Source organism: Zootoca vivipara, chromosome 15, assembly GCF_963506605.1.
Source record: "Zootoca vivipara chromosome 15, rZooViv1.1, whole genome shotgun sequence".
Taxonomy (NCBI): Eukaryota; Metazoa; Chordata; class Lepidosauria; order Squamata; family Lacertidae; genus Zootoca; species Zootoca vivipara.
In genome coordinates this window covers 42,049,650-42,068,422 of record NC_083290.1, presented here as the reverse complement: position 1 = coordinate 42,068,422, position 18,773 = coordinate 42,049,650, and the positions used below count along the sequence as shown (strand labels likewise).

Sequence of the window (18,773 nt, the reverse complement as noted above, 5' to 3'; positions counted from 1 at the left end):
CCTTCCTAGAAGGATCCAGTGGCCAGACTGGGTGGATGGAGTCAGTCCTGAAGGCTCTTTACCTAGAAGGCTGCCGGCTGCAGTTCAGTGGTTTCACCACGTGGGGCAGCTGCATGCAGATCCAGAAGTTCCTGACATCCTGTTAACCTTTGGAAGCAATATAGAGAATGGGTTTCTTGTTGTTTACTTGCCAATCTATGTGTGTGTTTGTGTGGTTACAGGTCGCTCCACCTTTGCCCAACAGGCGGGAAGTCAGGCCTCCCCCTCCTCCTCCAAAAGCAAGGAAATCCAGTGTCATTTCTTCAGATCCAGGACTGCAATGAAAACTCCAGACCAGACCCCCACCCTTGAATGAAATCTCTGCTGTCTTGTTTCATGTATATGTTTTTCTTCTCTTTCCTGGGCTTCCCGGTGATTTCCTCCTGCTGGACAAACAGCTGCACCCTCTTCAGCCCTACAAAAACAAGCTGTTTAAACTGTGCCAGTGATTTGGTGTTTGATTCCCAAGCTTCTGATTTTCCCAATTGCACATCAAGGCACCAAGCATTAACATGTTGGCCTTCAACCTGCATCTGAGCTTTGACAGGTTCAGCTGGCCAATAATTTGTCTGTTCCAACCCTCTTCTTCTGATGCCAGTAAGGCAGCAGCTGTCCTGAAGCTGTTTTCCTTTGTGGAGTTCTGCACTTTATTGGTGATTGTTGGTCTTTAAACAGATTATAAGAAGATCCCTGCAGTATCAGGCCAAAGTATCCTGTTCTCACAGTGGCCAACCAGTTGCCTGTGGGAAACCCACAGCCAGGACCTGAGTGCAACAGCATCTTCTCCCCACCCCCTGAGCTTTTCTTCAACCCTTTTTATGAATCCTGCTGCCTCCAGCAGTGGATAGAACATAGCCACTTATAGCCTTCTCTTCCATGACTTTGTCTAATCCTCGTTAAAGCAAGACGGAAGCACTGTAGTATGGAAGGTGTCCTTTGATGTCCATCAAGGCTGCAATGGATTCTCATTACCGTAGTTTATCTGCACCCAGGCAAAGACGATGTTGGAACAGACAGGTGTATCCACAGAGCAAGCTGCAGTCTTCCACACAAGCTCCCCAACAAGTTCAAGCGACCTTGCCTGGATGCTTTACTTTGTCAGGTACATGGATATTATTCAGAAGATTCTTGTCGATGAAGAGAGGGCACCATCCCCATGACCCATTTTGTTCCACTATGTACAGTTCTGGTATAGAGCAGAAGTTCTCAGTATTTCTTTCTCTCAGGACTTTGCCAGTGCTGTCATTTTTACTGTCAGTTCCTTATTTTGTCTTAAATTATCCAGTCTTTGCACACAAACAGGGTTAAGTACACTACTTCAACTTCTTTTCTTACTTTTGCCGAAATGGTTGGTGTACATTTTTTGGTTCCTCTGTCAAATAGCTTGTTGCCTTTAAGACTGGCTTAAAGATGTAATTATCCTTGAGAGTTCAGAGGACAGATTGTGGACAATGGTGCTTCCTGGTCTCCCAAAGCAAGATTTGTAAATGAAGACCTGTTAGCAACTGAACTCTACGCTAAGCTGCAAATGTATGTATAGCCACGTGTCTAGGCCTGTAATGTATTTACATTCATCGGGTTTTTTGTTTTGACTTTGTAAAATAATGCTTCCATGTTTCCTTGTTGTGTACCAAAGGCTCATTGCCTAACCCGAGAGAGAGAGGGAGAGAGACTCATATATATTCCAGAACTAATCCACATTGTTGGATTAGTCATATTCAGACTTTCAGTTCCCCCAGACAACTAAAATTACAAGAGGGTGAGTTGAGTAGGTGCTGGCTAACACCAAGCAAGATCCTAAATCACACAGGAAGTCTCCACAAATATAGCAGGCTCTCCACTGCAGGCTCTTCCAATACATGGGGGGTGGTTGATTGATTGATTGATTGAATTTATTTGCATGCTCCATTTCCACAGTGAGCTGTGCCCAAAGTGGCTTGCAATAAACATTCAGGAACAAAGCAGTGGGGTGAAGGAGAGAAGTCTACATCCATAAATTCAAATAGGGCAAAAACCATAAATTTAGCAAACACAGACTAAATTCAATATTACAAAAGAAATAATGTTGATGTAAACAAGTAAGTACAGAGCAAAAAGAAAATTAACAAGAAGCTCCTACCTGCTTATGCAGGTCTTCTTTCATTCCAAGGAGCCTCAGCAAAAACAGTTTGGAGGGAAGAGGTCCTCTCACCTGGCTAGATGGCTTACAGCTTGTTGCTCCTTGTCTTCTCCAGGGGAGAGAACCAAAGGGAAGTGCTGAAGACAGCAGTGAGGGTAAGTCCTCTTCCCACTGCTGGCACAGGTCTCCTTGCACTATTTGGAGTGAGTGTAGGGCAGATTGGAGGGGGAAGGGTCAGCCATCACACCCCTTCTCTTCTCCCTTGTGCAATTCTAATTGTGTGAAGGAATTGAAAGTCCAAATAAAGTTTTAATGTTCGTCCACTTTAGCTTTACCCTGTAGTTACAGGGTAAACAAAGGTGTAAGCGATCGTTTTCCATTTTATGTGCATTTGGGCAGCCTTAATCCAATCTCCTTATCATTTGGTTGCATTGATCTCTCTGTAGTTCCCACTTCCAGGAATGTAACATTAGGCTTTCTCAGATAGTCAAGCCCAAGATTGCACTTTGCCCTTCAAAGCAGAGATTGTATAAAATAATTAAGGGAAGAGTAAGAATTCAAAATGTCTGTGATAGAAGACCACAGATGCGTGCCCTTGATTGATCAGGGGGCACATCCATGTAATTAACAAATTGGAACTGTCAGATGTCACTCCAGACACTAAAAGCATGATGATTGGGTTTTGGATCCAAACAGGGTAATTGGGAAAGAGTGGTGTGTGCTTGTGTGCTTACAGCACCAGTTTTCATTCTTAAGTTTTGTATTTGTTTGTTCAAGAAACCACCAGCAGTAACTTAAGATGCTCTGCTTCTAAAGACTAACTTGGCGTCCTGTGTTCAGCATCTCTCCCCACAAACACAAAAAGCCACTTTGCATCTGCTTCAGCCTCAGTGACTCAAGTCACATGTATCCACCCTGGGCAAAGTGGCTACACAGCTGAGGTGGGGACTTTAGGGTTATACGTAATGATTTCTCCATTTTAAAAGATGTAGCCTTCATTCTGCCCTTGGCTTTCCCACCTTTCCTCCAAGGAGCTTCCCTCTTTTAAGAGCCACAGCAACTAGGCAAAGGAACCATTGCTCAGTGGCAGAGCACACACCTTGCAAGCATGAGGTCCCAGGTTTTCTCCACAGTATCTCTTCAGCTTTTTGAAAATACATTTGGAAGGTGACTGGAAGAATTGCTGCTGCTGGAGACTGGGAGAGCTGTTAATCAGGATAGATGATACCAAAGGCCAGATGGACCAATTTATCCAACCGAGCTTGAGGTTTGACCAGGTATAATGCCTCATGTAAGTCTGATTCTCTATCCAGTCACCAGATTAAGATTCATGCCTGATATGCAAATTGGGCACCTGCATCCATTTGCATAACTGGATCTTTTCTTTTTACTGTGCCTAAAGTATAAGCAGACTGCTTCTCACATCAGGTGCAAATGCAGCTGGTGTATTCTGCAAAGCTGTTACCCTTCCAAGGCCATAAGGTGGCAATCTTTTTGCATCTTCTTCTTCTCACTGACTGAGCTTGCCACATCTAATCTTTTCCCAGCGAATTTCTTCAACTTCTGCCTGACTTTAGCTAAAGGCTGCCTTCCTTTTACTGCCAGGTGCCTCCAGGAAACAGATTGCATATGCTGGCTGGGGGATGGGAGGATTCATAGCAGATTCTCATCACAAAGCAAGCCTTGGATGTTTTCAAAGGCATACTGCATAAGGCTCCAGCTGTGCTGGTTACATGGAAGTGTCTTTAAGAGCCCCCCTTCCCAGCCCCTTGGGGAAAGCTTGGTGCATCTTCCTGGGGACATCCTGGCCATGTTTCACTCCCCTTTTTGGGTGCATGACAGATGACGCCAGCTCTGTGTTAATGTGCCTAGATATATATTGTTCTTAAATTGGAAACCTGGATCCTATTGACTGCTGTCTTCCAGTCATCCCTGGACAAGGTAGAAAAAGCTCAGAGTCCTGAGCCACCTTCACCAACTGAAATTTACTGCTAACTTTGAAAAGCAATTTTTTGTCTGCAAGTTTCCATTCCATTAAATGTGCCATATTGCCTTGCATGGTTTAAGGTTTGTCCTCTGTGACAACTTTTAGTCTGCATCTTTTTCAGTCCCAGGATTCTATTCTTAATCCCAAACTGTAACTTTTCACACACAACACTGCATTATACTGAATCAGTCAATTGGTCTTTGTAGCGCAGTATTTGCCTACAACAACAGTGGCTCTCCAGGGATCAAAACAGGGTCGTCGTCCCCCTCACCACCTTAACTGGATATTCTGGGAATTGAACTTGGGGTCTTCAGCACACAAACCATGTCCTTATCAAACTGTAGCCCAGACTGAACGATGCAGACCTCTTCTCTGCAGTTTCGTGAACTTACTTTGAATCTTTTATCGGTTGTGCCCGTTTTCCTTCTCTCCTCTTTTAGGAACCACGTAGCTCCTTTGTTTTGAAGACCATTAAAAACAAAGAACCCATTAAACCATTACTCCATTGAACCAATTCACTCTATCTCTGTCCCTCTAAAAAGAAACACAAACTATAAAAAACAGTGGTGATGCTACTGCATCACCTGCATCAGTTTCACTGCAGCACTGCCTTCTGACTAGCTCATGTGCTCTATGTGCAATATAGAGCATGATGAAAAGAATAAAGGAGGGCTTGTGCTCTGAAGATGATGGATCGAGTTTGGGTCTGAATTGAAGACCACCTGGGAACCTAATGTACTTCAGGCCCATCATGGAATAAATGCAGGGTATCAATAAATAGGCAGTGCTCTCCAGGGATGCACTTTGAGTTTGGGGCACGCCAGAGTTGGCTCTGTTTTATTATCTTCTGTGATTTACGTTTTGCTGTGTTAACGCAGTGGAGGGAATCTTTGGGAAAGCAGCAGGTGGCACATCTTGCATTCCACACTGCAGAATGTTCATGTTATTGCTAAAGGTGGTTTTTCTCTCTCTGCACAATTATATGTACACCAGCAAATTGTTATGCCGTTTAAGCAGTTTAGGCCAATTTGAGTTGAGAGGACTTCCTTTGAGAGATGTTTTGTAGTGCAAAGGGTACACCCAAAGATTTGTTAATGGCTGCTAAATGCAGCAAATTGTTATGCCATTTAAGCAGTTTAGGGATACGGGTGGCGCTGTGGGTTAAAGCACAGAGCCTAGGGCTTGCTGATCAGAAGGTCGGTGGTTTGAATCCCCGCGGCGGGGTGAGCTTCCGTTGCTCGGTCCCAGCTCCTGCCAACCTAGCAGTTTGAAAGCACATCAAAGTGCAAGTAGAGAAATAGGTACCGCTACAGCGGGAAGGTAAACAGCGTTTCCGTGTGCTGCTCTGGTTCACCAGAAGCAGCTTAGTCATGCTGGCCACATGACCCGGAAGCTGTACGCCGGCTCCCTCGGCCAATAACGCGAGATGAGCCCCGCAACTCCAGAGTCGGTCATGACTGGACCTAATGGTCAGTGGTCCCTTTACCTTTACCTTAAGCAGTTTAGGCCAATTTGAGTTGAGAGGACTTCCTTTGAGAGATGTTTTATAGTGCAAAGGGTACACCCAAAGATTTGTTAAAGGCTGCTAAATAAGAGTCACATGGACTGCAAGAAACCTATCCATTCTTAAGGAAATCAGCCCTGAGTGCTCACTGGAAGGACAGATCGTGAAGCTGAGGGTCCAATACTTTGGCCACCTCATGAGAAGAGAATACTCCCTGGAAAAGACCCTGATGTTGGGAAAGATGAAGGGCACAAGGAGAAGGGGACAACAGAGGACGAGATGGTTGGACAGTGTTCTCGAAGCTACGAACATGAGTTTGACCAAGCTGCGGGAGGCAGTGCGAAGACAGGAGTGCCTGGCATGCTCTGGTCCATGGGGTCACAAAGAGTCGGACATGACTAAACAACAACAAATGCTGTTCCCATTTTTGTTTGCCCACCCACCCCACCTCATCACACCTGTTGAAGTATTGTTAAGTTAAAACTTTATTTTCAGTACAGGAATTATTGCACCAGACTGACCTGCCTTATTTATTTTTATAACTGTAAATGAAAATATTAAAAGAGAAAAACCATGATTATCTATATGTTGAAGTGTTGCCTCTCTTTTCTTTGTACTTTTTGTCCGATGGTGGGAAGCATAGACATGTGGAGCCAGTCCTCTGTCGGGGGGCAGGGCATGCTCCAGAATTCATTTGAAGGAGGAAGTGGTCACAGGTGAAATCAGTGCATTGCTTTTCACTTGGTCCTGTCCCCCCTTTGCAGAACATGCCAAAGGCAAGAGAGGAAAGTCAGCCAGGCAAATCAGCCCTCACATCCATGCAAAATGGTCTCCAGACCGCCAGAAGGTAAAAAGAAAGGCGGAACAATGTTTTCTTAGATGGAACAAAGCTGGAACTCCACTGAATTCTATCCCATAATATGTTTCATTAACAGGTAGCTTCCCCCCCCCCCAAAAAAAGTATCCCCAAGCCCAGGACAGATTATTAGTTTTCCACATCAGTTTTGAAAATAATATTTTTTCCCACAGAAGAAATTGCATCCTTATATGTCTGAAAGACTGTCACTTTTTAAGGGCGGGATTCAATCACATACCGGCAAATTTGGGCTCCATAATTATTGTTGATTGGGAGGTTATATGCAACAAATCTGCCTCTGCAAAAGATTGAACATTTTCCTATAAGGAGACAGAGAGAGGGAGAAAGAGAACACCTGCTTTGGCTTCATCCAACCTCACTGTCAACAAGTCAGAATGAATGCTCATTAAATAACCAAAGTTGTCTAATTTCCCTACAAACAAATAAGTATGAATGCCCAATATATGGAAGCACCCTCTGCTTCTTAGCAGACTCCTCCCTGCCCCTTCTACTGTTCACACACACAAATGGCCTAGCAGCACTCCCTTTTACTTTTGCATGGGTTGCTGTTTCTTCTTTTTTATGCCTGATTATTATTACCAGAATCCCTTGCAAGTCAGAGGAGGGTGACTAGGATGGTGAGAGGTTTTGGCAACCAAGTTCTATCAGATATGCTTGGCTTGTTGTATTTAATCTGAGAAGATAAGATTAATGAGTGAGCAGACAGGCATTTCACATAGAAGATGGAGGAGACTTGCTTTCTGTTGCTCCAGAGGGCAGATCCAGCACTAACATATGGAAATTGCAGGGTGGTAGATTTTAACTGAACATTATGAGAAACTTCCTAATGCTAAGAGGTGTTTGACAGTGGAAAATACTGCCTTTGTCTCTCCTTCACGGGAGGTATTAAGAGCAGAGGCATTTGCTGCTGTTGCAAGATTATAGCATTAAGCAGGAGGTTGGTTCGGATCAGGGTTGACCAATAGTTGGGGATGGTGGACGCAGCATCTCAAGGGTCATAGGTTTTCACCTTGCTGGTTTTAGATGGCCATCAAGGTCCCTTCCAACTTTAAAAATATGATTCTATGAAACTAAAACCAATTAATGTTTTGTAAGCTATCTAGATGGGGGAAAGTAGCTCAGAATCTGTAGAAGATCAGGAACAGTTTCTGACTCCCACTAAATGGTTGTCCTGTGTGCCCCCCCCAAAAAAACTAAACAAAAAAACACCAGGGGGTGAACCAGGTGTGAATTTTTGTTTCTGAAAAGACTGGTGAGCTCAGTTCTGGTATTGCTGTCAAATTTGTGGATTGAATATGTGCTTAGAGGAGCCCTAGTTCTTAGTTCTAAGAGTACAGAACCCATACACCCAATCCCCATACATTTTGCATCTGGCTCTGGTTGGTAGACCAAGAGGTTCCAGTAAGAAGACCAGCCAGATCTGAAGTTTTCCCATCCTAATATTGATGTTAATATTAAAGACAGTGCATGTTTTTGCACTACAGAATGAGATGGCTTTAATCAGAGTTTTACCCCAGGAAAACCACAGAACTCTAGTTCTAAAAGCGAGGGCGGGGGCTTGGAGATATTTTAACAAGAACATCCCACAACGTCAAACTACCAATTCCCAGGACTTTGTGGGGAAACCCATGACAGTTAAAACTATTATCACACCATCAAGTGCCTCAGTGGGGATCAGAAACACCTACTGTATGTGTAGTTCTGATGTAGGGGGGGGGGGACTGTAGCACAGTGACAGAGGATCTGCTTTGCATGCAGAAGGTCCCTGGGTGAATCTCTGGCATCTCCAGGGAGGGATGGGAGAGACTCCACTTTGAAATCCTGATTCTCCATCAGTAGCCAATACTGAGTTCAATGGATCGGCAGCCTGACTTGGGATAAAGCAGATTTCTGTGGCGTAGGTGCATGCCATTGGTGCAAAGGATCAAGATAGAAAAATGATTGAACCAGAAATAACCCAGACCCAGCATAGGATTCCTGAACACTCACCCATTGCTGAGTGTGGCTCTTAGATCAAAGCAGCAATAAGACACAAAAGGAAAGTGAATGAAGGTTATGTGTGTTTGCAAAACTCTATTCAGGATTGTTTTCCCCCAGAAAATCTAAAAGATTTTTTGGAAGCTACAACAGTTAAATTAATCCAACCAGCAAAAACACACTTTTCTTTTTGCATCCTATCAGCGTGAAACAATGACATATGAGACTATTGCCAAGCAGTTCGATTTTATTTTATTTTTAATTGGTGCATCAGCAATGCAGTGGCTCCATAAATGTTGGTAGATTTGCTCCCAAGATCCCATTCCCAAGATCCCGGTTTGATACTTCTGCATGTTTTGCAACAGAGTGAAGCCCACATCATATTTGGTGGTTTAATCTTTTCTTGGTGAAGGGTCTTCTGTAGATTTAAATCTTCTTTGGCCTATTCTCTCCTTCAGTCAGACGTGCCTGTGTGACACAATAAGTTTACAACTGCTTTTCTTTTAAGCAATTTATAAAAACATTCAGATCCTCTTGAATAGTAAAGCTATCGCCATCATTCATTGCCAGGCCAGAAATGGCTGGTGCTTTCTGGTTTCAACGCAGCTTTGTTATATATACTGTAACTTACAATGAGCAGTTATAATGATCTAGCTGCAGCCATAAATATGTCAATATAATCAAAGCTATAGATCTGTCAGTATGATTAACACCTTGCATCTGTCAAAATAATTAAGAATTGGCACCCATCAGAACAGCCAAACTGAGAAGAGGAGTCAACTAGTGGACATGTCCCTCTTGGCCCATCCAATATGGAACTGACAATTAACTTTGATTCATCACTGGGAATAGAGGGAGGATGGACACTGTGCCAACTGCAGAGATAAGACAGAACTTAATGAGCACACCTGCTATTAGATCATGCTCACAAGCCTCTATATAAGGGCTGGGTAACAGCAGCTTTCTGAGTCTTTGCACTAAGTCCTACCGGTCAATGTCAGTGTCGGTCCCGTCAACTGAGTGAAAGGATCTGCTGCTCCCAAGGACTCCACAGCAAATGAGATGAACCATGAACTTTACCTTCGCAGTTATGTCCCTAATATCCTTTTGATCTTGTATCTTAAGTGCCACTTTTTAGTGAGTATGGAACACAGACGTTGGAGTGCTTATATTGCTTATTGTACTTATCTTGTTTCTGCTTAAAGTAATAAAAGCTTCTGCCTGTTCATTTAAGATGAGGTTACCAGATTTTTTTCAATGAATGCAGAAACGCTTTTCAACTTCAGTAGGAATGATAGGATTTTGTAAATTTGTAAATTCGGTGACTGTCCCTGGGAAACGGGGACGTCTGGTAACCTTACTTTAAGAGCCTGTCAGCCTCCATTTACTGGATACCCCAAAGAACCTATTGTCTGCTCTTTGCACTAATTACTAGGCTAGGTAGCCCGGCAACACACATCATTTTTAAAGACTCTACAGATATTAAAAGATAAGGCAGTCCCCGCCTCACATTATAACGGATATACTGAATTCATTTCATTTCTATACCAAGGAACTTAAGGCGGTGTACATGTGGTGTATACACGCACATTTAATCCCCACAATAACCCTGTGAGGTAGGTGTGGCCGAGAGGCAGTTTCTGGCCCAAAGTCACCCAGGGAGCTTCATGGCTGAGTGGGGATTTGAACCCTGGTCTCCCAGATCATAGCCCAGCACTCTGTTGATACCTTATTTGTTTTCTAGATTTTTTAAGACTTGCAAGCACCCAGTGTGCCCTTAGGCTCCCTTACCACAAACACAGTAGGAGTAATGGGTTGTTGGAAACAGGTAGGGAATGACCGCACTCAGACTTTACCGCTGAGGGCTAATAGGCACTTTGGGTACACAGCTTTGCTTGAGAAACACTCTCACGCCATCCAGTTTGCTACAGACAGTGCCAAAGCTTTTGCTGCAGCTTGGTTCGTCTTTCTCTTTCATCAATGACGCCTAGAGAAACAGCTTCTTTCATCATCTTGTATGAGCCTCTGGAAGGATTCTATTCAGCAACAAACTCAAAATGCATTGTTGCATTGTCCTCCTCCAGATATCCCTCCATCCCTTCTCCCCTGTCCAACCTTTCAGTTATTTGTCAACTTGTCTGTGCTTTTTCTTTCTTTTACATCCTCTGTTTTCGTTTGTTTATTTAATTGTTTTGAGGTTTACCTATCTTGTAATATGATTATTGTATTGCATTATTTGTATTACAGTAAAAATCCTTTCTTTTCTTTTCTTTTTTTAAGTTCATTGTGCAGACTAGGAGGATCTGCAATGTATAAATTTAAAGAATTGGTGGACTAAGTTTTTTTATAGCCCACTTTTCCACAATGAAAATTCAGTAAATTCAAAAACAACAAAAAACAACACATACAAATTCAGTATTAGAAAAATATATATCAAGGTTTAAGTACATAGATACAAAGCAAAACAAGAATTCAAGGACAATAAAGTTTCTGATACTGGTTTCTTTCACTCCAAAGAGCCTGGATTAACGGGGAGGTGCCTCTCACCAGGCTAGACGACATAGAGACAGACTTTTAAGCTCCATGCTGCATCTTTTTTTTGTTTGTTTTTTATTGCTTTTTGGCATTGGGTTGCAGCCGAATATGCTCAACTCAAAGTAGACCCATTAGAATTAATGGGTTGCAACCAAATATGTTCTACTTAGAACAGACCCATTGAAATGAAAGAACCTAAGTCACCATGGCCATTTACTTCAAAGGGTCTACTCTGAGAAGGACTAGTATTGGATGTAACCCAGTGGAACTAAGCTGTGTCCATTAATTTCTTTGAGTCTATGTCTAACCCTGGAGAGGACCCATTACAGTGGTGCCTCGCTAGACGAATGCCCTGTAAGATGAATTTTTCGCTTAATGAAGAGATTTTTCGAGCGGAGGTTGCCTTGCAAGACGAATTCATTTTGCGAAAAATTCGTCTAGCGAATCGCGGTTTCCCATAGGAATGCATTGAAATTCAATTAATGCGTTCCTATGGGGGGATTTCAATGCATTCCTATGGGATTCGCTAGACGAATTTTTTGTTATACGAATTGACCCGTGGAACGAATTAAATTCGTGTAGCGAGGCACCACTTCTATTAGTGTTGGTGTTAGGATTCACCAGCAAGAGAAAACGTTTGTCATTACTAGCAGTCCACACCCATGGGAAAGAGAGAAAAGGAGGGGAAAATATACTTACAAGGGCAGCTTTTAGGCTTTTGAATACTGGGCGCTGACGCGGCACATTGCAATCAAAATGCTGCAGCTTCCCAAGTTTACTCAGCTCATTTGTGATCTGTGTCGCAGAAAAGGAAAAGAAATAGAACGGAACATCGGGGAGCAATCTGGAGCAGGATCTCATGGGAGCTTTCTTGTGGGGGGGTCCTGGACTCTATGTGAGCCAGTATTGCCCACTCCAAGGATGGGGGACCTGTGACCATCCAGATGGACTCCAACTCCCATCATCCCCAGCTAGCAGGAGCCCCAGGCAGGGAGTCTCAGAGTTCTAGGGCTCTTTGCTGGGGACCATTCTTTATTTGCCACCACCTTCAGAGGACCCATGGCACCCACAGCCCCGGGTACCCACAGTCACAGGGCCAAGTTGGCACTCCTGGGCCCAAGGTCACCCACTTAGCTTCATGATTAAGAGGGAATTTGAATCCTGGTCTGCTAGGTTCTAGTCCAATACTCTAACCACTACTAATAAGTCATGACTGACAAGTCCCATTTATGTCAGTAAGTGTACTCTAGCAATGACAAAGTATGGATCTAATACATATCAACAGCACAATCCTATGGATGTCCACTGAGTAGTAAGCTTTATTGGCTTCAGTTGGGTAAGAACAATCACGGCAGTTTTCTTGGGGTGCATAATTTTACAGCACAATCCTATACTAATCTACCCAGAAATTATATGTAGACATCCTATATACACTTAATCCCATTGAGTTCTATAGGATTTACTCCCAGAAAAGTATGTATCTGACTGTAGCTTTATTCAGCTTACAGAATTTGGCTTGTTGCTGCAGAATTTCTGTGACCTGGGTGCAGAATACTGATTTACATGTTTATTTTGCATGCATTGTACATGTGCACACATGCACACACACACACACACCAGTTACAGAGGACCTGACCTTATCTTCAATGCACATTTCTGAAGCATGCTTACCTCTTGGAAGGATTCTATCATATTTTCAGCATTCCTTTTTCCTCCAGGTTGAAGGCCGTAGGACCAGTGCTGGGCAGAGCAGATCGTCAAGGATATGACCAACAGGAAGGAACTGGCAAACAGCATCCCAATCTTCTCCGTTCTGCAAAAATCCAAAATAAAAATTAAATTAAAAATGGAGTGATCTACCTAGGATAGTCCTGTGAAAATGCACTGCATTTATTGTTTAAGTACATTACCTGATTGATAGCAGAAGAAAGGAAAGGAAGAGCATTTGCCTCTGGCGCCTCCTTTGAGTCGTACTTTCTCACCTTTTATAGATGCCCATTTCCCCCACTGAAGCATCTCCTCCAGGTGACCACGCAAACCCTCTCTCTCATGCTGACTGTAATTGCAGTCTTAAATCATAATGAGTGAGAGGAAGGAAGGAAGGAAGGAATTGGAGCGCCTTCTTCTCTAATGGATAAACACAGCTGATCTTCCTCCCTTTGAAAGCCTCGGAGGTAGCAGCAGGTCTTTTTTAGAAAGAGGAAATTAAAAACAAGCAGATTAAGATCCAGGTGACTCTGCTATTTTCAGGGAGGAATTGAAATCTTTTGTCTAATTTTAATGGCTTTGAAATATTCTTATTTGGAAGAAGCTTTTAGGTTTAATTTGGTTTCTGATTTCCTAACTGCAAGTGCTTGTGACAGTGATGACTGGGGAACTCTAAAAAGCATTCAGGTCTTGGATATCAATCTCTTCTTCTGCTAAAAACAACAAAAAGAAGTTCAATCTGGGTCTTTTGAGCAGCAGATCACTATAGAATTAAGAATAATCTCCCTATTTTGAAGGAGGGTATTACTATAATTTTATAGACAAGTTTCTCTCAATTTCTCATCGTTCCAATCTTAAATACAGTTCTGCACATTTCCACATGAGTTAGCACTTTTTAAAAAGTATTCATAAAATGTCTTCAGGATCTTAGTGTACACCACTGTATGTTTTTGTGTGCAGTTTTGCGTAATGTACAGTTTTGCAAATAAAGCAATGCAAAGCAGCATGTAATTTTCACCACTATATACATATTCATTCACAATTTCTCCATATGTACAATTTTAACACAATTTTTGGTTGGAGAATTGAATTGAGAAATTCAGAGAAATCAAAATTTGAAGGATAGCTGTATTTTGGTCTGCATATTTTGTCAGGAAGTATGGATTGGATGAGTTCACATTAAATGTGATCCAAACTGAATCTCTTCAGGACTAGAAGCTGCTGTGTGGCAGTTATTATGGGCAGGGGAGGAGAAAATGGGATTATTCTGTTGTCTTTATGCCCTGTTTATTATTATTATTATTATTATTATTATTATTATTATTATTATTATTATTATTTCTACCCCGCCCATCTGGCTGGGTTTCCCCAGCCACTCTGGGTGGCTTCCAATAAAATATTAAAATACAGTACAGTAGTCCATCAAACTTTAAAAGCTTTCCTAAACAGGGCTGCCTTCAGATGCCTTCTAAAAGTCTGGTAGTTGTTTTTTCCTTTGACATCTGGTGGGAGAGTGTTCCACAGGGCGAGTGCCACTACTGAGAAGGCCCTCTGCCTGGTTCCCTGTAACTTGGCTTCTTGCAGTGAGGGAACTGCCTCGGCGCTGGACGATGGGGGTGGTTAGGTATACTGGACCAAGACCGTTTAGGGCTTTAAAGGTCAGCACCAACACTTTGAATTGGGCTCCAAAACGTACTATTGGCTTGGGTGAATACTTTGTTTCAAAGCTGTGCTGGTGGTGCAGAAGTTGTACAAGTCTAGGAACACAGGAAACTGCCTTACCCCAGGTAAGACCATTGAGCTCAGCATTATCTCCACACTCTCCAGGATTTCAGACAGGAAATCTTCCCTAGTCCTACTTGGATGTGGCAGTGGTTGAATCTGGGATCTTCTGCAGGCAAGACTGATGCTCCACCCCCCAGGATACAGCTCTTCTCAACAGAGAAGGGAGAAGGCACAGCCCACAAACTGTCTTGCCAGAGTGCTGTATGCTCTGGTTATCTCCTGCTTAGACTACTCCAATGTGCTCTACGTGGGGCTACCTTTGAAAGTGACTCAGAAACTACAACTAATCCAGAATGTGGCAGCTAGACTGGTGACTGGGAGCAGCTGCTGGGACCATATAACACCGGTCCTGAAAGACCTACATTGGCTCCCAGTATGTTTCCGAGCACAATTCAAAGTGTTGGTGCTGACCTTTAAAGCCCTAAATGGCCTCGGTCCAGTATACCTGAAGGAGCGTCTCCACCCCCATCGTTCAGCCCAGACACTGAGGTCCAGCTCCGATGGCCTTCTGGCGGTTCCCTCCCTGCGAGAAGTAAATTCACAAGGAACCAGGCAGAGGACCTTCTCGGTAGTGGTGCCCACCCTGTGGAAGGCCCTCCCATCAGATGTTAAGGAAGGGAAGGGAAGTTTTTAATGTTTTATGTTTTATTCTGTTTTTATTTGTGTTGGAAGACACCCAGAGTGGCTGGAGCAACCCAGCCAGTTGGGCAGGATATTACAACAACAACAACAACAGTACCGTGTTTCTCATATTATAAGACATGTCTTATATTAATTTTTTCCTCAAAAAAATACGACATGGCTTATTTTCAAGGGATGTCTTATTTTTTAATAAAGTGCACGCAGGCGCTGTTTGCCGGGCTTGTCAAGCCCAGCAAACAGCGCCCGCCGATCTTCGGTGACAGGCGGGGGTGGGCGGAGAGCGGAGAACGATCTCCGCTTCCCCCCCACCCCCGCCTGTCACACAGCACAGGTCCGAAGATCGGCGGGTGCTGTTTGCCGGGCTTGTCAAGCCCAGCAAGGAGCGCCCGCCGATCTTCGGTGACAGGCGGGGGTGGGGGGAGAGCAGAGAACGATCTCCGCTTCCCCCCACCCCCGCCTGTCACACAGCACAGGTCCGAAGATCGGAGGGCGCTGTTTGCCGGGCTTGTCAAGCCCAGCAAGGAGCGCCCGCCGATATTCGGTGACAGGCGGGGGTGGGGGGAGAGCGGAGAACGATCTCCGCTTCTCCCCCACCCCCGCCTGTCACACAGCACAGGGCCGAAGATCGGCGGGCGCTGTTTGCCGGGCTTGTCAAGCCCAGCAAGGAGCGCCCGCTGATCTTCGGTGACAGGCGGGGGTGGGGGGAGAGCGGAGAACGATCTCCGCTTCCCCCCCCCGCCTGTCACACAGCACAGGGCCGAATATCGGCAGGCGCTGTTTGCTGGGCTTGTCAAGCCCAGCAAACAGCGCCCGCCAATCTTCGGTGACAAGCGGGGGTGGGGGGAGAGCGGAGCACGATCTCCGCTTCCCCCCCACCCCCGCCTGTCACACAGCACAGGGCTGAAGATCGGCGGGCGCTGTTTGCCGGGCTTGTCAAGCCCAGCAAACAGCGCCCGCCGATCTTCGGTGACAGGCGGGGGTGGGGGGAGAGCGGAGAACGATCTCCGCTTCCCCCCCACCCCCGCCCGTCACACAGCACAGGGCCGAAGATCGGCGGGTGCTGTTTGCCGGGCTTGTCAAGCCCAGCAAACAGCGCCCGCCGATCTTCGGTGACAGGCGGGGGTGGGGGGAGAGCGGAGAACGATCTCCGCTTCCCCCCCACCCCCGCCTGTCACACAGCACAGGTCCGAAGATCGGCGGGCACTGTTTGCCGGGCTTGTCAAGCCCAGCAAGGAGCGCCCGCCGATCTTCGGTGACAGGCGGGGGTGGGGGGAGAGCGGAGAACGATCTCCGCTTCCCCCCCACCCCCGCCTGTCACACAGCACAGGTCCGAAGATCGGCGGGCGCTGTTTCCTGGGCTTGTCAAGCCCAGCAAAACTCATTAACCCGCATAGGGATTTAGTGAGAGTTGCGAACAGGCCTATCAGAAATGACGGTGAGGTTGTGGGGTGGGTTTAAGCTAATTGGGAGAACCTGATTGGAGGGGCTGGCTGTCTCTGGGGAGAATGGCATGTATCCAATTTTGATTGACAAGGGGATCTTTTAGTAGTCAGCGTCCCAGGGGTCTCAGCTCCATTCCTGCTAGTGAATTTGATCTGGCAAGGAGCTGATCATTGATCTGGCAAGGAGCTGATCGTTGGCTGGCTTTCTGGAGCTTAAAAACGGTTGTACCTGCTTTCTTATTGCTCTTGTTTATTGCCTTTTTGGCTTCCCTGTAGTTTATTATTTCCATTAATTCATTATTCCTTCTTTTCACCTCCCCTTTATTTGATCATTTGCTTCCCCCCTTTTTTCCCTTCCCCCCTTTCCCCCCTTTCGTTCCTGTCCCCCCCCCCCATACCTAGATTTGATAGTTTAAGACCTACTGGGGTGGTGTGGGTGGCCTGCTTGGGTTTGGAAGGCCCCTTAGTTAGGCCCAGCGGGCCTTTGGCTTGGGCTTTCGCCCATTTTATTTACCGGCCTGTTGAGGTTCCAGGCTCCCCCCCCCTCCTTTCTGCTTTGCTAAGCCGATTGCTTTAGCTCCCCCTTTAGCTCCTGCCTGCATCGCAGGTTGCTTTTACTTAAATTCAGCCTTATTTTGCTGATTTCTTCGAGGCCCTACCTGGTAACATTCACAGGGAGCCTTGAGTAGGCCCGGGTGTTTCCTGAGTCATTCTCAGGAGCGACGGCCAATTTGTTTGCTTCTTCTTGGGCGGACACCATTTTGTTTCTCTGATTGGTGGCCTGGTTACTTTCTTTCTTTAATTCTAGGCTGACTGTTTGCATTTATTGCCATTAATTTTTCTGGTTAGTCTAATCACTTGCAGGAATACTTACGCCATGGCTGATGGACGTGAAGGCACGCAGCCATCCTCTGAGCCGCGCCCGAAGAGGACCATCAGGGGCCCTTCACAGGCTCTTCGCTCCCCCCCCCACGGAGTCAGCGGCTGGTCGTGTGCAGGCTTTTTTAGCCAGCCTTGCAGGGGATCCGGAGGCCTTGGCTAGTTTTGGGTCTGGCCTGGATGCGCTGATGCAGCGTTCGGCGGTGGCTTCTGCTTCTACGTCTGAAGCTGCTGCTTCTACTTCTGCTGCAGGCCCTGCTCCAGCTCCCATCACGGTGGTGGCGCAGGTTCATGCCCCGGCCCAGAGGGATGCCACGCCTCCCCAGACTGCAGCAATGTCGCCTGCGGTTGTTCAGGAATCCCCTTCCGAGCTGTCTTCCTTAGATGAGGATGACATTGTTGCCCCTTCTGGGAGGGTATCTGCCTTAACTCAGATGGCTCCTTCGGTGATTCACCCTTCTGCCGCAACTGTGGGGCGGCAGAAGGTTAGGCCGGCGCGCAAGCCTGCTAAGAAGCAGGCCAAGTCTCAGAGCGCCACTGGGGTGGGGGTGGCTGCCCAGACAATGGCGACACCTGCTCCCGCTTCTGTATCTGTTGTCTCTCCCCAGACTGCGGTTGCTGTGCTAGGTCAGGTCCAGTCTTCATCTTCCTCGGAGGAGAACGCTTTACCCCTGCTGGCTAAGACCTCGCTCGGCGGAAAGCGTCGCCGATCCAAAAAGTCCAAGAGACGGGCCAAGCGTCGCAAGGATGACTCTTCGGCGACCTCGACAACAGGTTCGTCGTCTTCTGATACGGATTCAGATTCCCCTCTTGGCCTTTATTGGGGGTTTGGCGAACAGGCTGGGGGCTTCCCGGTTTGGATTTGGAAGAGAAGAGCCAATTCTCACCGCGCACGATATGGCGCGGTGCAGGATTGTCTGAATGGCCAGTTACTCCCTGAAGTTACGGTATCCACAAATCGGGCTAAGGACATCATCCCAGGGAGTCACCTGTCCTCGAGGCTGCAGTCTCGCATTCTCGACGGACGTTTCGTAGATATATTTGAGTTGGCCCCCCCAGAGGAGGAGGTGCCAACAAAAGAAAAGCAGGCGCCTGTCCCCAAAAAGAAAAGTCAACCCCGCAAGGTGGAGATGACTTTCGAGCGTTGGCTTGATTGTTTTCAGGTTTTTGCGGGTGTCGTCTCGGCGGCTTACCCTCGACGAGCGGTGCACCTCTTTGTGTACCAGTCCATAGTTCGCTCTGCGTACTCTATGGCCGGGGAAGCCGCAGCCATCGCGTAT

General features: G+C 45.9%; 2 protein-coding genes across 3 annotated transcripts in view; one reads left to right on the top strand and one right to left on the bottom strand.

The window, feature by feature from the left end:
• DOCK5 (dedicator of cytokinesis 5) overlaps window positions 1-6,235 on the top strand; it is a 148,010-nt gene extending 141,775 nt beyond the window's left edge. For both annotated transcript variants that reach the window (XM_035138774.2, XM_035138777.2), the window contains exon 52: window positions 222-6,235. In XM_035138774.2, the coding sequence (XP_034994665.2) occupies window positions 222-323 (102 nt within the window). In that variant the 3' untranslated portion in view covers window positions 324-6,235. The remainder of the gene's footprint in view (window positions 1-221) is intronic.
• A 2,664-nt stretch (window positions 6,236-8,899) lies between these two features.
• Window positions 8,900-13,463, bottom strand: GNRH1 (gonadotropin releasing hormone 1). The gene is made up of 4 exons (XM_060283069.1): window positions 12,949-13,463; window positions 12,710-12,851; window positions 11,738-11,833; window positions 8,900-8,971 (listed from the first exon to the last, which is right to left on the bottom strand). The coding sequence occupies exons 1-4, from the start codon at window positions 12,981-12,983 to the stop codon at window positions 8,930-8,932; spliced, it is 315 nt and encodes a 104-aa protein (XP_060139052.1). The 5' UTR covers window positions 12,984-13,463; the 3' UTR covers window positions 8,900-8,929.
• Between the last annotated feature and the right edge of the window lie 5,310 nt (window positions 13,464-18,773).

Bases quoted from the DNA above. Each gene is read 5' to 3' on its own strand.
- GNRH1 (XM_060283069.1), bottom strand. From the start codon at position 12,983: ATGCTCTTCCTTTCCTTTCTTCTGCTATCAATCAG. The intron at 12,852-12,948 runs GTAATGTACTTA...GGATTTTTGCAG, and splicing joins TTTCTTCTGCTATCAATCAG to AACGGAGAAGATTGGGATGC. The intron at 8,972-11,737 runs GTAAGTATATTT...TGTGTCACACAG, and splicing joins AAAGCCTAAAAGCTGCCCTT to GCACGTCTGACTGAAGGAGA.